This window comes from Nicotiana sylvestris, chromosome 9 (genome assembly GCF_000393655.2).
Source record: "Nicotiana sylvestris chromosome 9, ASM39365v2, whole genome shotgun sequence".
Classification (NCBI taxonomy): domain Eukaryota; kingdom Viridiplantae; phylum Streptophyta; class Magnoliopsida; order Solanales; family Solanaceae; genus Nicotiana; species Nicotiana sylvestris.
This window is the reverse complement of record NC_091065.1, coordinates 77,384,037-77,400,760: the sequence shown is the minus strand read 5'-3', so window position 1 is coordinate 77,400,760 and position 16,724 is coordinate 77,384,037. Positions and strand designations below refer to the sequence as shown.

The following is a 16,724-nucleotide window of genomic DNA, read 5'->3' as shown; positions in this document are numbered from 1 at the left end:
AGGAAAATTTTGATATGCTACTGCCGATCATGTAAAACCTATTAGGAATGGGATTTATATTTTCCAATAGTAATTTGTGGAAAAGTCCAACTTGAGAATTGATCTAATACCACATTCAGTCACCGCCTCAATTCTCCTAAACCTAATGGGAACAAAGTGATGTTTGATGATATAAATATATCATTACAACATAAGGCACAACAGATATAGAAAAAGAAAGAAAACGTGAGAGTGGCGTAGAATCAAAAATACTCTCGACAAGAAAATTAGTTTTCTTGGTCTTTCACGTTTAGGCTACGGTTTTTGAGAAAAGTTTTAGCACAATATTTCCGTTCAATTTGTTTGCGGGTTTCATTGATCAAAGAGTTGATAGCAAGGGTCGGTCTCGGTGTGGATACGCATAGAGTCTTCGCACTATCGAAGAATTTTGAAACAAAACTCTCTTCACCAGGTACGTCTCTAATCTGATCTTTGACATGTAAATAAATTTTAAACGCGAAAAGATCTGCCTAGGATTGTTATTGTCATCCACTGCGTATTACGAACACCTATACGCAATCCTTCAACAACAACAACAAAGAAGAAAAACAATAGTACTTTAATTTATTCCATGATATATTATAACTAGTTAAATCAGAAAATTACAGAGGAACTGCTTATCATGAATATCATAATTACAAGAGGACTGACATAAAATACTTCTAGTCCAATCTCTTTCGACATCAAATTACACAATAAGTTGAGAATGTAATAAGCAATTCCTTTTAAATCGTTCGTCATTGCTCTCTTATTCACAGGGATGAGTGGACATTGAACTATACCAGCAAATAAATAAATAATATACCAATATAAATAGCGCAAATCTAAAATTTGGTTTAGTTGACTTCTTCCCCGATTGAAGTGCATGATTAACATACCATATGTTACGCCCAGTAAGAGAAAAAAGATCACATTCTTTTCCTTTATATGCATTACTATAGTCACAAAACACTTCTCTGCCTCCATTTTATGTTAGTGTTCGATAAATATCTGTTGAATTCCCCTCTCTACGTGCAATGAAAACTTCACAATATTTGGAGAATGATATTTTTGTATGACAATGAAATATTCAACGAAAAACATTTTGCTCGCACCAAAAAAGATGGAAAATTAAATACAATGCTGAAAGATGGAGGACAACGTAGATACATTTGATTTAGCAACTAAGTTGTAGAAATCTGATCAAATAGCTTTTTCAGAATGTAGTAACAATATTTAAATAGCCAAAAACATGACAAGTTAGATAAATATATTTCCTGATTAATAAGAGATGCCACATCAAGAGATGATGACCCTCTTTTATATAAATATATATAGATATAGATTTTTTAGTCCAAAATTGGTCCGCTCGTTTAGGCAAATATATAAATATTAAACAGATTATGACTCATTTCATTTATTGATTCAACTTGTTTTAAGTCGTCCAAAAATATAGTTCAATATGTACAATTGACACTTCTAAATGATAAACATGTTACCGTATACGGAGCTCAACACTTCCACCATCTTATCGATATCCACTTTCAAAATGCAACTTTACCCAAAATTCAAGGCAATTGAAATAGACAAAATCTTACAAAATATATGTACAAACTAAAAACAAGTTGCTAGGGTAAATGCAAATGTTCGATAGATTAAAGCCAAGAGAAGAAAGGTTTTCTTTCTTACCACTTCTGCAAAGGGCTCCATCGAAACCACTGGCGTGTCTAAACAACTGATAAATGAAAAAAAAATAAAAATCAATAACACCAAAGATATATCCAAATGTAGCGATTTTTTTTTTTTTTTTTTTTTTTGTAACAAACTAAAATGAGAAAATTTTCTACTAATTATTTATTTTGTCCACTTCTGAAAAATTGTCGGCGTGTCGGTTGTAAGTTTATTTGCTTCTCAAGAAACTTACTTTTCTGTAAACTAAATACCCATTTGTCATGCTAGATTACGAGTAAATGGAGACCAAACTTGTAAAGAAAGGGTGGAAGAAAATAAAAAGAAACTAACCTTGCAATAAACAGTGAATTGTGAAAGGAACAAAATGAGGCATTTAATTTGGTGTGAATATAGATGAGTGCTATTTAAGGTTTTAATTATGACTTCATGCAAAGGCATGTACTCTAGGAGAGATTTTCTAAGATTTCCATGTGTTTTATTTTTATTCATTTGTAAGAAGCAAGCAAAGATTTAAAGCCCGTTTGGACATACAAAATTTTTCCTTTTTTCCAAATTTTTTTTGAAAACAATATTTGGTTATCAAAATCTTCCCAATTTTTACAATTTCACTTGAAAATACATTTTCAAATTTGAAAAACTGGTTCTTACTAATTTTTCAATTGAAAATGAGAATTTGCTAGTTTTTAATTTTACAAATTTACCCTATACTTTTAAAATTTATAAAATGACCCCATCAATAATTAACCTACATGTTTGATAACAGTGGTAATATCAGTGGAAAGCGAACTATGTAAGAAAATGTGATATTGATTTTGTATCTTCTGTGTATTGCAGTATAGCAAAATATGATAACAGTTAAACAATAGCATGTTTGATTGTTTATTTCAAGTAGGATAATCAAATTGGGGTGGTTTTGATATTTTTTATAAGTTGTGGGGTATAAATCATGTTTTATGATTTTGAAAAAAAGACATCCAAATATGTTGTAAAAATTATAACCAAACAAACTTCATCTTCAATTCAAATTTTAGTGAAATTCCAAATTTGAATTTTTTATTGGAATTCATGTGTAAACGCCTACGTAGTCATTTGTAATACCATCTTAATATGGAAAATTATGATATGTGGATCCATCTTACCAATATCTTAAAAGTACAGTTTGCATCTTCTTTAAGAGAAAATGATTTTTGAATATCCTTACTAAAAGTATCATAAAGGAGACGATTTCAACTTATTTGTGAAAAAGATTTTTCAATATCTATATTAATTACTCCCTCCATTCCAGTTATGTAAACCCTGTTTTTCGAGACTTAAATTATGTAAACTTTGCCTAGTATTTTAAAAATATCATAAATAGAATTTTATTTAAGGTGAATATCTATATTTTAGTGAGATTTTAGGGATTTTACTTGGTGGCTAAGTCACTCTTCCCAAATCAGTAAGAATTCTCTCTCTTTTTCTTTGCAATGCTATTCTTCTTCTTTTATTATTTTTATAACACGTTATCAGCACGAGACTCTACCGTCTAAAGAAGTTCTTTGAGAAGATTAAGGTATAATTTTTCTCCTCTTTTAATTATACTGATATTATGAAAAGAAAGTTCGTTGCCCTTGAAATTTTGGGCAAGAACTATATGACATAGATGTTGGATGCTGAAATCCATTTAGATGCAACGGGTCTTGGAGAAGCCATTAAAGATAAAAATAAATCATCTACTCAAGACTGTGCTAAGGCCTTGATTTTCTTGCGCCATCACATTGATGAAGGATTGAAAATAGAATATCTCACATTCAAAGATCCACTTATTTTGTGGAATGGCTTAAAGGAAAGATATGACAACTTAAAGTTGGTCACTCTTCCACAAGCACGATATGATTTGGCTCATCTGAGGCTCCAAGAATTTAAGTCTGTTTCTGAATATAATTCTGCGATGTTCATAATTACTTCTAAATTGAAACTCTGTGGAGATACTATCACTGACTATGCTATGCTTGAAAAAACGTTCACAACGTTTCATGCCTCCAATATGGTCCCGCACCAGCAGTACCGAGAGAAAGGTTTCAAGAAGTACTCTGAGTTATTTCTCTTCTCCTTGTGGCTGAGCGAAACAACGACTTGCTCACCAGAAATCATGAAAATCGACCTACTGGGTCTACGTCATTGCTTGAAGTGAATGAGGTATATCCCATTATTCTAAGGGCTCATTTGGTAGGATGCATTAGATAAGCTAATGCATGCATTAACTTTGTGTATTAATAATACATTGTTAGGTAGACATTTTGAACCTATGCATTAGTTATGCAAGCATTAGTTATACATCCTATTTGGTATTATCCTATGTTTAACTAATGCATAGAAAACAACGGTATTAGCAATGTAATGGGTTTTAATGCATGCATTAGCTTAGTTAAAGACAAAATTGTCCTTCAAAATTTATGCTTGATTAAAGTATGCTAGTTAGTATATTAATGCAAGTTCAAAATAATCCAAATAGTGAGAAATAAATTTATATCCCTAGTAAATAAATAAATACTTAGCATATTTCTTTTTTTATAATAAATATTTAATTTTATTTTACAATATAGGTTGACATATAAAATAATTTTTTTAAAATTTTCTCATATAAAAACATTTCTCAATATATGTTTCTTTTAAAAAGTTAGAGTGTGGACCAGTTTTGAGGGCATTTTTGTAAACAAACAATTCTTTTAGAAATTGTACAATGCTTTAATACATCAAACCAAACAATAGATAAGAAATATGTCAGCATAACTAATACCAGCATAACTAATGCAAGCATAACTAATATCAGCATTACTAATACCAGCATTACTAATACACCCTATTCAGCATTATTCTTATGCACCCTACCAAACGACCCCTAAGCGTGGAAAAGGTCGCGGCCAAGGAATTTTTTTTTCTAGTGTTAATCAATCCCCCCCCCCCCCAAAAGAAAAATAACCACCAAAAGTAGAAAGGGAAAGACGAGAAGCCAAAGGCAAATGGTTCAGAAACAGAATGTTATCGTTGCAGTGGAAAAGGGCATTGAGCAAATATTTGTCGTACACCAAGACATTTGGTGTCACACCTCCTTTTTCCGCCCCCCGCGACGTTTCTCCAATTAAAGGACAATCGAAATGAGATTTGTTTATTTATATCAGAGTCGCCACTCGGGAGATTTAGGGTGTCCCAAGTCACCGGTTTAATCCCGAATCGAGGAAAAGAATGACTCTGTTTAACAGTCCGTGAACTAGAAATCCGGATAAGGAATTCTATTAACCCGGGAGAAGGAGTTAGGCATTCTCGAGTTCCGTGGTTCTAGCACGGTCGCTCAACTATCATATTCAGCTTATTTATCTGATTTTAACAATTGTGCACTGATATGCAAATTATAAGTCTTTTACCGCTTTTATTATTATTATTATTATCATTATTTTAACAAAGAATTGCAACGTTGTGAAAATGTATCTCGAACCACATCACAATCAATATACCCGTGATTATCGACACGTTCCGACTTCGTTGAGACTTGGATTTGGGTCACATCAATGTACACCCGAGTTTAAGAAGGTGAAATTGATTAAAACGCGTACCTAAAGAGACTAACGCGTTGTTATTTTTTGGGGAAAAGCCGTGAAGTTCACTAAGCGGCCGATCCCGAAGTCTATCCACTTATTATGCCCATTTATTGAGGGCCCCGCAACTTGTAATTTATTTGGCGAGGCACGCCTCATTTTTATTTTAAAGGATCATCCTATAGTTACTATGTTTTTCTATTTTTGCATCTGTCTCTAAAAATGAAAGAAAAGGTCCTAATTTATTTGCATTCTTGTGGGTTGTTATGGTTGAGTTTCGACCATGATCCGTTAAATCTGAAAATGATGCAATAAGGGCGGTCTGTTTGCCAACGTCGGCCCAAGTCCAACGTCTAAAATGTTAAACTGAACCTGGGTCGTCTTATTCACATGTTACTACCTAGTTACATTATCCTACATACATTCGGCATTTAAGAGGCAGAAATGTAGAAATGAGAACATCTAATTAAACACATTATCGCGAGTTAGATTAGGCAGTTTGTTAATTGAAATAGCTTAAATTGTCTAGTAATTAATTACCTAAGGCCTGTTATGCTTTTGAAACATGTTGTTTAATAAGAAAATTGAAATAGCAGCATGTTAAGGAATACACCATCAATCCCTTTTTTTTAACTATAAGAAAAACATAAAGTTCACCAACTAAATGACATGTATAAATGTTCAGTTACATCACAGCTAACTACATGGTTCTAGTAGAGAAAGTGAACTATCATACATACAACTAATGTTCAGTATATTTCTAAAGTGAATTCAAAATAACTTCAACTCTTCATTTTTGTATTCATGCTTCAAATTTCAGCCTACATTGACCAGTGTATCAGTTGTGTACCTGGTATAGGAAAGCAAAAGAAGGAGAGGAAGATCAGTAGTGCAAACAGCAACAACAAATTCAGCAACAAACAGCAACGCCCAATAGCAAACAGTAGCAGATTCAACAACCAAGCAGGAAATCCAGTTTGCAACCCAGCAATACTAAAAACAAGCACAGGCAAAGCAGAGAAGGAACCAGATGCAAGAAAGTAGTAGCTTCTGATTTTTGAAACCTCAAAGAGAAACAACCCCAGGCTCTTGGTGTAAAGCTCAATCTCAAACCCTCAATATCTCTGGAAATTATGTTCAAATTCCAGCCAAATCTCACTCTATATCTCTCTGAAGTGTCTTAAAATTTTAGCCTAGAAATGACTTTCTGATTACTTAGCTTCTTAGGGTAAAAAGCCAGCCTATTCAACTCTATTCTCTGGACTTTTTGTGTGAAAAAACCAGCCTATATGCTCTGAAAATAAACTGACCTTCTAAGGTTTAAAGACCATCTCTCTTAGTAAAAAATGACTCTATTTATAGCCCAAAACAGGCCCACTCATCCCTGCCTTGAGATTATCAGACTAATTCTGCCCATACCCTCTACTTCCCCACTCCTAAGTGTCTTTTCTTGATGTAAACTATTTGGTTCCCCATGCTAGCATGCATTGTCTCTATTTGTTTTAATCAAGAGTTATGGGAGGGGTTATAGTATTCAAATAAACCCATGCTCTCATGTTATGCACCCCACTAACAATTAAACTAAGGTTAACAAATGACCACTAGGAAAACTTAAGCTTACAACCTATTAAAATCCTATTAAACTCCCAAAATTACCCCTTAACCCTTGCATATTATTGTATTACCCTAAGCCTTACTTGTCTGAAATTACCAACTATATAAGCTTAAACTTAACACTGATTTTCGATTGATCTATTAAATTTCTACAGCTATATCCAATTCTCAGCCTAAGTTCAACTTAAAATCAGATCACAAGGGGTGTCAATCAGATGAAATAAGTTGATCAAATTGGGAACCAATCCTGATCAACTCAAAGCAAACAATCAACAGGGAGCAAACGATGAAGCAATAACAATCAGGCTTCTATGGCAAACTATGAAGAACATGGGATTACTGAATGAACGAGCAGTCTAGTTCAAAGACAAAACTGAACATATCAACAGGTTCATTACAAGTTTAGCATAGCAGATGTAGAACTGGTAAACATACATGGAGAACATCAATGAACTGCTATCATGTTTTCTCTAATTTTTAAACAAATTAATTGACGACACTTATTTAACTGACTATACAAGCTATAACAGATAACAAAAAATCAATAAACACAAAAGCTAACAGGTGATTCTAGCGGCTTTGGACAAAACCGGGACTTTATACGAAACTAACTAATCGACGAACTTGTTCGTATTGATTGCATAGCTTAAAGAACATTCAAACGAACAAAAGAAAGTTTCGACCAAATAAAAGGTCTGGAGATCAACAGACTTGACAGAAAATCAAAAAATAAACTAAACTAAACATGAAAACAGATAAAAATCATAGAAGAACAAAAGAAAGGGAAAAGTTACCTCAGGGACTCGAAATCAAACTGACTCAGGCTCGAACTCGGACTTGACCATTTTTAGGTCGAATGGACCTTAATCGAGTGTTCTCAACTAAGAATACTTCGACTAAGGTTTATTAGACCACAAACCCTCTGCTAATTTGGACGAATTCCTGGTTTTTTGGATTTCTAGGGTTCTTGGGGCTCAGATTAGGGCTCGAAGGGTTTTAGTCAGATTCGACCGGAACCAATGGCGTTTAGGGTGTGAGGGAGGTCAGGAGGTGTTGTGGTATGAATTTGGGGTAGATTGGGATAGGTTTCCGTTTGGCTCGAATCTTCAAATGAATATTCGAGAAGATAGGAGATGATTCGAGCCAAACGGTTACCGGATTCGGAAAGAGGGTGGTCAGATGGTCTTATGGTGTTAAGATGGTGGCCGGCGGCGTTATTGCTGCTGGGTTTCAGGCGAGGGAGTCCTAAGGCAGCTAGGGTTTGAAGGGTTCATCTCTGAGAGACGATAATGAACATGAGATGAAGGGGGGGTTTGGTTCGGGGGCGTGGGGTGAGAGACGGGCCTTATATAGGTAAGGGGTGGTTTGATCCTGGCCGTTGGATGAAGTGAGATCGGTGGCCAGGATCTTTCACTTAATGTGGAACGGTGCCGTTTGTTTAAGTGATGATTGGGTCGGTTTCATTCATGAATGGGTCGGGTATAGGGGCGTTCTTGAGACTGTTGGATTAAATGAAATGAACGACTCTGATTAAACACGCCTAAACGACATCGTTTCAACTTAGACGGGAGGTGAACTGGACCGTTAGATCTGTTTGATCAACGGTCCATATCTGATAAGCCAGAACGACGTCGTTTGGTGAGGTCATGGAGATCAGAGGACCGAACTGGGTTATTTAAAATGAATTGGACTTGATTTTTGGTCTTAAAATTCCAGCCCAATCCAGTTTCCTTTATTTTTTCAACCTTCTTTTTTTCTTATTTTAATTTCTAATTTAAACAAAATTCCTAATTAAATTGTAAAACCAAAATTAAACTACACAAATATTAATTAACACTTAACAATAATTAACACACAAATTAAAACATTTAATTAAAATAAAATCACACAATGACAACAAATAGAATGAAAAAATGCATATTTTTTGTGATTTTCTTTTTAAAACCAAATTATGGTTTAATTAATTCCTAAATGTACAATTAAATCCTAAATATGCATGCAACATGTATTTTTGTATTTTTTAATTAACTACAACAAAGTAAACGTTTACGGACAAAATAATTACCCAAAATGTCACGCAAATTCTCAAAATTGTACCCGAAGGCAACTTGCTTTATTTTTTGATTTCTTTTGGAGTAATTTCCGTGAAGCAAAAATCACGTGCTCACAGCTGCCCCTCTTTGTCCGAAAACACAAAGAGTTTTCGTGCAAAGATAAAGTGAGCGGATACGAGCGATTTTTGCCCGTTGGAATACTCCGTGTGAAGCATTTTTGAAAAGATTTAACCGAACCTTTGCTTCAAAGGTTTCCTACATATCCCTGGCTAAAGGGGAATCAGGTTAATGTAGTTCGGGAAGTTTTGGTAGCTGGGACTACCATGGAGCCGTGGATTTACTGTTACTGTTGTTGCATGCTGTTACTGCTACTTACTGACCTCCGTATTACACCATGCTGAAAGAAAATAAGAAGCTAGACTAAACTATAGTCTATGAATTACAAAATCTTATCTAGATCTTCAGTCTTGCTCTTGTGTCTCTCGTTGCTTTGATGTCTCGGTGACTCCTCTGGTATTTCCTGTCTTGTATTCTCCCTTGACTGCCGATCTCAAACTGCCTATTTCCTTCTTGCGAGCTTCGCATTATTTTCCATCGAATCTTGAACTTCCTTCCTCTGCTGGGGATCTTTGTTGTTTCTTGCTGGGGATTTCGTTTGTATTCCTCTGCTTTACTGACTTGAAATTTTAGTGTATTCCTCTATTATATGGGCGGGCTCCCAACTTCAAAACTCAACAACAACTTCGAAAGATAAATTGTCATTCCGTTCTTCAGGCGGGGCTCCTGACCTCAACAACAACTTTGAAAAATAAATCGTCATTCTGTTCTTCAGGGAGGGCTCCTGACTGCTACAAAACAAAGGAAATTCTCTGCCCCAGTTTTCACTAGGAAGATTTGTGAATCGTTAGCAACATTGTAAACCACTTATACTATATGAAACGGTGGGAGTAAACTAATGACTAGGCTAGGATGTGCGTCTCCTATCAGTAAAACCAAAGACTCTGACTAGCAGATGCGTCTGCTATCCTAAAACCTGAATGACCAAATTTAAAAAGTGCATCTCCTAAAGATGAATTTAAATGGTCAAGACTAGGAAGTGTGTTTCCTATGGGTGAAACTTCAATGACTCAACTTAGGAGGAAATGCGTCTCCTATAGGTAAAGATAAATTTAGGAGGAAATGCCTCTCCTATGGATAGAACTATACTTAGGAGAAAATGCCTCTCCTATGGGTAAGACTAAACTTTAGGAGGAAATGCCTCTCCTATGGGTAAAAATAAACTTAGGAGGAAATGCCTCTCCTATGGGTAAAACTAAACTTAGGAGGAAATGCCTCTCCTATGGGTAAAAATAAACTTAGGAGGAAATGCCTCTCCTATGGGTAGGACAAACTTAGGAGGAAATGCCTCTCCTATGGGTAAAACTAAACTTAGGAGGAAATGCCTCTCCTATGGGTAAAAATAAACTTAGGAGGAAATGTCTCTCCTATGGGTAGGACAAACTAAGGAGGAAATGCCTCTCATATGGGTAAAACTAAACTTAGGAGGAAATGCCTCTCCTATGGGTAAAACTAAACTTAGGAGGAAATGCCTCTCCTATGGGTAAAAATAAACTTAAGTAGGAAATGCCTCTCCTATGGGTAAAAATAGACTTAGGAGGAAATGCCTCTCCTATGGGTAAAACTAAACTTAGGAGGAAATGCCTCTCCTATGGGTAAAACTAAACTTGAGGAGGAAATGCCTCTCCTATGGGTAAAAATAAACTTAGGAGGAAATGCCTCTCCTATGGGTAAAACTAAACTTAGGAGGAAATGCCTCTCCTATGGGTAAAAATAAACTTAGGAGGAAATGCCTCTCCTATGGGTAAAAATAAACTTAGGAGGAAATGCCTCTCCTATGGGTAAAAATAAACTTAGGAGGAAATGCCTCTCCTATGGGTAGGACAAACTTAGGAGGAAATGCCTCTCCTATGGGTAAAACTAAACTTAGGAGGAAATGCCTCTCCTATGGGTAAAAATAAACTTAGGAAGAAATGCCTCTCCTATGGGTAAAAATAAACTTAAGGAGGAAATGCCTCTCCTATGGGTAAAATAAGACTTAGGAGGAAATGCCTCTCCTATGGGTAAAACTAAACTTGAGGAGGAAATGCCTCTCCTATGGGTAAAAATAAACTTTGGAGGAAATGCCTCTCCTATGGGTAAAAATAAACTTAAGGAGGAAATGCCTCTCCTATGGGTAAAAATAAACTTAGGAGGAAACGCTTCTCCTATGGGTAAAAATAAACTTAGGAGGAAATGCCTCTCCTATGGGTAAAACTAAACTTGAGGAGGAAATGCCTCTCTTATGGGTAAAAAAACTTAAAAGACCTAGCTTCAAATGGCCTTTTGCGTAGGCAGAATTGGAGCACTACACCTGTAAAATTCACCCTTCCTAGCTTTGATATGAACCTAGCTTCCATCCCTGTTTCAAACGAAGGAAACTTGTGAGTTTAAACATGGTGGTTGTTGCGCTACTCCGGCTGGGGATGCTATCAACCCTTTTCCTCTTGTCCTGAATTATCTTTATTCAAAACTACTTCCCTCAAACTTGTACTGTCTTCTATGCGAACTGCTGGGGATAACATTTTCTCAAAAACGTGTTATCTTACTCCTCCAAAGACTACTTCCCTTAAGACTGATGTTTTATTCCTCTGCAAACTGTTTTTCTGTTTATATTCTTCCTTCGAAGACTATCTCCCTTTAAACTCGTGTTACCTTCCTCCTGACATTGCTTTCTTTAAAGCTTGTTTTGCCTTCTCCCGAAAAACTGCTAGGGATATCGCTTTTCCCAAAACTGTGTTAGACTTCTCGAAACTTTTTGAAATGAACAAAAATTTTCTGCCCCAGTTTGATAATCTTCTTTGTGACCCTATCTTTCTGCTGTCAGTAATATTCCCTTTCCCTGCTTCAAATCAAAGAAAAATTTGTTAGTTTAAAATGGGGCGAGTTGTCGTGCCCTTTCTGCTGGGGATGGTTCTTCTTTTCTCTTCCTTGCTTTGCTATAAAACTGGCTGGGGCTGATATTCTAGCTGGGGATGGTTCTTCTCTTCTCTTCCTTCCCCGCTCTGTGTTATTCGACCATTGTGGAGCTTGGTCGAGAATCGGTCGGAGTTATCCCTGTGTTTTGCAAGTCTGTTAGGGATCCTCCGAACCTTTTAACTGTTGCTTTTCCGTTTTCTCCAACTTCCCCTGGAAATTTTTTGCCCTCTTGGGGTCTAAACCCATTCATCGTTTGTTCTTGATACCAACCTCTTTTCGCTTTGCCGCTTTATCTTTTGGGCCTGTCCTATTTGCATTTTATTTTGCATTAATTTGGCGACTGGTAGTAAGCTCTGAAAATCCTTTTCAAAAACAACTGCCGGGGAAGTAAAGTCTTTAAACCAAGAAATGAAAAAGTAATTATCTCAAAAATAGAAAAAGAAAGAGTCTTTTCTGAACAAATGCTGGGGAAAAAAGGAAAGAAAAGAACTTATCTGAATGATACAACCAATCCCAATGATCATGTCGCGCATTCCGGATTAATCAACCTAGTCTATTTGTATCAATCAACCTTTCGGACGACCTCGTGTTGCTGGGGATAAACAGGCACTCAACTCTTTGCCAAATGCGGATCCTTTCCGTCAATCTTGTCTTGTCGCCTCATAGTGCCTTCAACTCCCGTCGCCTTACGGTGCCTGTGAAGGTTTTCACCGATAAGACTCTCTCATTTTATTTTATTTTCCAGCTGGGGATCGGAGTGCTACCGATATGACTCTCTGTTGGGGGATTCTTTCGGCTATCAATTCATTTCCAGATTATGATCTTCTTCTTTTGCTGGGGATCAAAGTGTTATTCCTAACTTCCATTTGCATTGATTTAGCACCTTTTGGATACTGATCGGGAGGTCTTTTTTGGACATCAATATGGGTTTTGCATATGGTTAAAAGAAAAGGGGTAACAAGAGGTTCAAAAATAATTTTGATGTGTAAAACATTACAACTCTTGGAATCAACTTTCTTTTCCAAAATTATAAACACAAACTTCTACCCCAGTTTTTCTTGCTTGGGGATTTTTATTTTTGTTATACTATGACCGAGCCGTGAGGCGCCTACGTATCCTTCTTTGAGGAATCAGGTCAAACGTAGTTCCCAATTCTTTTATTTTTCTTGCGATTTTTCTTCTGTCTTTATTATCATTGTTTCCTTTTTTCATTTTAATTACTAATTCCAAAAGAGGGGTATGAAAGAATAAATAAGGCTCAAAAGGGGAAGCAAATGATAAAGTGTTTGGATAGAAGAAAGAATTGTCTCCGTCATTTAATTCTCCGACAAATGCCAACCACGAACAACAATTACAAGCAAAAGAAATCATATATAATATCTCTTAACTGCGTCAGAATTGACAGCCATGTCGACGCATTTCCCGTCGATATCTGTTAAACATAAAGCGCCATTGGACAATACTATGGTTACAATGAATGGCCCTTGCCAATTCGGGGTGAACTTGCCCTTTGCCTCAGCCTGATATGGGAGGATGCATTTCAACACTTGCTGTCCCACTTCAAACTTCTGGGGACGTACCCTTTTGTTGTATGCTCTTGCCATTCTCTTTTGATATAACTGGCCATGACACACAGCTGCCAGTCTCTTTTCATCAATCAAGCTCAACTGCTCCAAACGGGTTTTGACCCACTCGTCATCCTCGATCTCAGCTTCAGCAACAATCCGAAGGGATGGAATTTCGACTTCCGCCGGTATTACTGCTTCGGTTCCATATACCAACAAATAGGGAGTGACCCCTACTGAAGTCCGAACAGTAGTGCGATAACCCAACAATGCAAATGGTAATTTCTCATGCCATTGTCTGGACCCTTCTACCATCTTCCTCAATATCTTCTTGATGTTCTTGTTAGCTGCTTCAACGGCTCCATTTGCCTTGGGACGATATGGTGTGGAATTACGGTGTGCAATCTTAAACTGTTGACATACTTCCTTCATCAAATTGCTGTTGAGATTAGCACCATTATCCGTGATGATCACCTTTGGGACCCCAAATCGACAGATGATATGGGAGTGAACAAAATCCACTACTGCCTTCTTGGTTACTAACTTGAAAGTTTTAGCTTCAACCCACTTAGTGAAATAGTCGATGGTCACCAGAATGAACCTATGACCGTTGGTAGCTGTCGGCTCAATAGGTCTAATGACATCCATCCCCTATGCAACAAATGGCCATGGCGCTGACATTGTATGCAATTCTGTCGGCGGAGAATGAATCAAATCTCCGTGTATTTGACATTGATGGCATTTCTGCACGAAACTGATACAATCATGCTCCATAGTGAGCCAATAATACCCCGCTCGAAGAATCTTCTTCACCAATACATATCCGCTCATATGTGGCCCGCAAACTCCAGCATATACCTCTATCATAACTATCGTGGCTTGACTGGCATCTATACATCTCAGCAACCCCAAATCTGGGTTCTTTTGTACAACACTCCTCCACTGAGGAAGAATCCACTTGACAATTGCCGAATGGCTCTTTTTTGATCTCCGGTGGCCTGCTCCGGGTATATCCCTATCCTGAGGTACTCCTTTACGTCATAAAACCATGGCTCGCCATCCGCTTCTTCCTCTACCATGTTGCAATAAGCATGCTGATCACGAACCTGAATGTGCAATGGGTCAACATGAATTTTATCTGGGTAGTGTAACATCAATGCTAAAGTGGCTAATGCATCGGCAACCTCATTATGAACTCTTGGGATGTGTCTGAACTCCACTGATCGAAATCGCTTGCTCAAATCTTGCAAACATTGTCGATATGGTATGAGTTTCAAATCCTGTGTTTCCCACTCACCCTGAATCTGATGCACCAGGAGGTCCGAGTCTCCCAAGACCAAAACGTCCTGGACATCCATGTCTGCAGCTAGTCGCAGATCCAAAATGCATGCCTCATACTCAGCCATGTTGTTGGTACAATAGAAACGTAGCTGAGCTGTAATAGGATAATGACATCCTGTTTTAGAAATAAGTACCGAGCCTATGCCAACTCCCTTGGCATTTGCGATTCCGTCAAAGAAAAGCTTCCAGCCTGGTTCCTCAGGTAATTCCAACTCACCTGTATGCATTACTTCCTCGTTAGGAAAATACGTCCTCAATGGCTCGTATTCTTCATCAACAGGATTCTCAGCCAAGTGATCGGCCAGCGCTTGGGCTTTCATGGCCGTCCTCATCACATGGACGATATCAAACTCCGTGAGCAAAATTTGCCATTTTGCTAACCTCCCTGTAGGCATAGGGTTTTGGAAGATATACTTTAATGGATCCAGGCGTGAAATGAGATAAGTAGTATATGAGGACAAATAATGCTTCAATTTCTGGGCCACCCAAGTTAGGGCAACATGTCTTCTCGAGTTGAGTGTATTTAACCTCATATACCGTAAACTTCTTGTTGAGATAATAGATGGCTTGCTCCTTCCTTCTTGTAATGTCGTGTTGCCCCAACACGCAGCCAAACGAATTCTCCAGGACCGTCAGATAAAGGATTAACGGTCTCCCTGGCTCAGGTGGGACCAACACAGGTAGGTTTGATAAATATCCTTTGATCTGGTCAAATGTATCCTGACATTCCGCCATCTATTCTATCGTAGCATCTTTCTTTAATAGTCGAAAGATGGGTTCACAAGTTGCTGTGAGTTGAGCGATAAATCTGCTGATGTAGTTTAACCTTCCCAACAGACTCATTACTTATATCTTATTCTTCGGCGGTGGCAAATTTTGTATAGATTTGATGTTTGACGGGTCCAGTTCAATACCCCGCCAACTGACGATGAATCCTAATAGCTTTCCAGATGGAACACCAAAGGCACATTTAGCCGGGTTGAGCTTAATGTCATACCTTCGCAGTCTTTGGAAAAACTTCCTTAGATCGGCTACATGGTCTTCCTGATGCTTAGACTTTATGATGACATCGTCCACGTACACCTCGATTTCTTTGTGAATCATGTCATGAAACACAGTGGTCATTGCTCTCATGTACGTTGCCCCAGCATTCTTCAAACCAAATGGCATCACTCGGTAGCAATAAGTTCCCCACGGCGTAATGAAGGCCATCTTTTCTGCATCTTCTTCATCCATCAGAATCTGATGATACCCAGCATAGCAATCTACAAAAGATCCAATCTCATGCCCGGCACAATTGTCAATCAAGATATGGATGTTGGGCAAAGGAAAGTTGTCCTTTGGGCTTGCCATGTTCAGATTGCGGTAATCGACACACACCCTAATTTTCCCATCTTTCTTCGGCACTGACACCACATTAGCCAACCAATCAGGATATCGAGTGACACGAATAACCTTTGCTTGTAGCTTCTTGGTTACTTCTTCTTTAATCTTCACACTCATATCCGTCTTTAACTTTCTCAATTTCTGTTTGACGGGAGGGCATACCGGGTCGGTGGGCAATTTATGGACTACTAAATCCGTGCTTAACCCCGGCATGTCGTCATATGACCAGGAAAATACATCTTTGAATTCAATAAGTGTTTTGATTCCTCCCTGATATTTGGTGCAATGTGGATGCTTATTTTAGTTTCTCTGATATCGCCGGCATCCCCTAAATTGATGTCTTCCGTGTCATTTAAGTTTGGCCTGGATTTTTCTTCAAACTGGCTTAACTCCCTGTTTATCTCCTCGAAGGCTTCATCCTCATCGTATTCTGATTCATTATCATAATCGACCTCTTGTATGGT

General features: G+C 37.5%; 1 protein-coding gene across 1 annotated transcript; it reads left to right on the top strand.

Annotated features, from left to right (window-relative positions):
• The first annotated feature begins 3,352 nt into the window (after positions 1–3,352).
• Positions 3,353–6,329, top strand: LOC138877801 (uncharacterized). The gene is made up of 2 exons (XM_070157441.1): positions 3,353–3,767; positions 6,106–6,329. Exons 1-2 carry the CDS (start codon positions 3,353–3,355, stop codon positions 6,327–6,329), a joined length of 639 nt encoding a protein of 212 aa, XP_070013542.1.
• The last annotated feature ends 10,395 nt before the right edge of the window (positions 6,330–16,724 follow it).

Coding starts and splice junctions, on each gene's coding strand:
- LOC138877801 (XM_070157441.1), top strand. CDS start 3,353: ATGTTGGATGCTGAAATCCATTTAGATGCAACGGGTCTTGGAGAAGCC. Junction 3,768..6,105: donor CCAGCAGTACCGAGAGAAAG/GTTTCAAGAAGT, acceptor TTCAAATTTCAG/CCTACATTGACCAGTGTATC.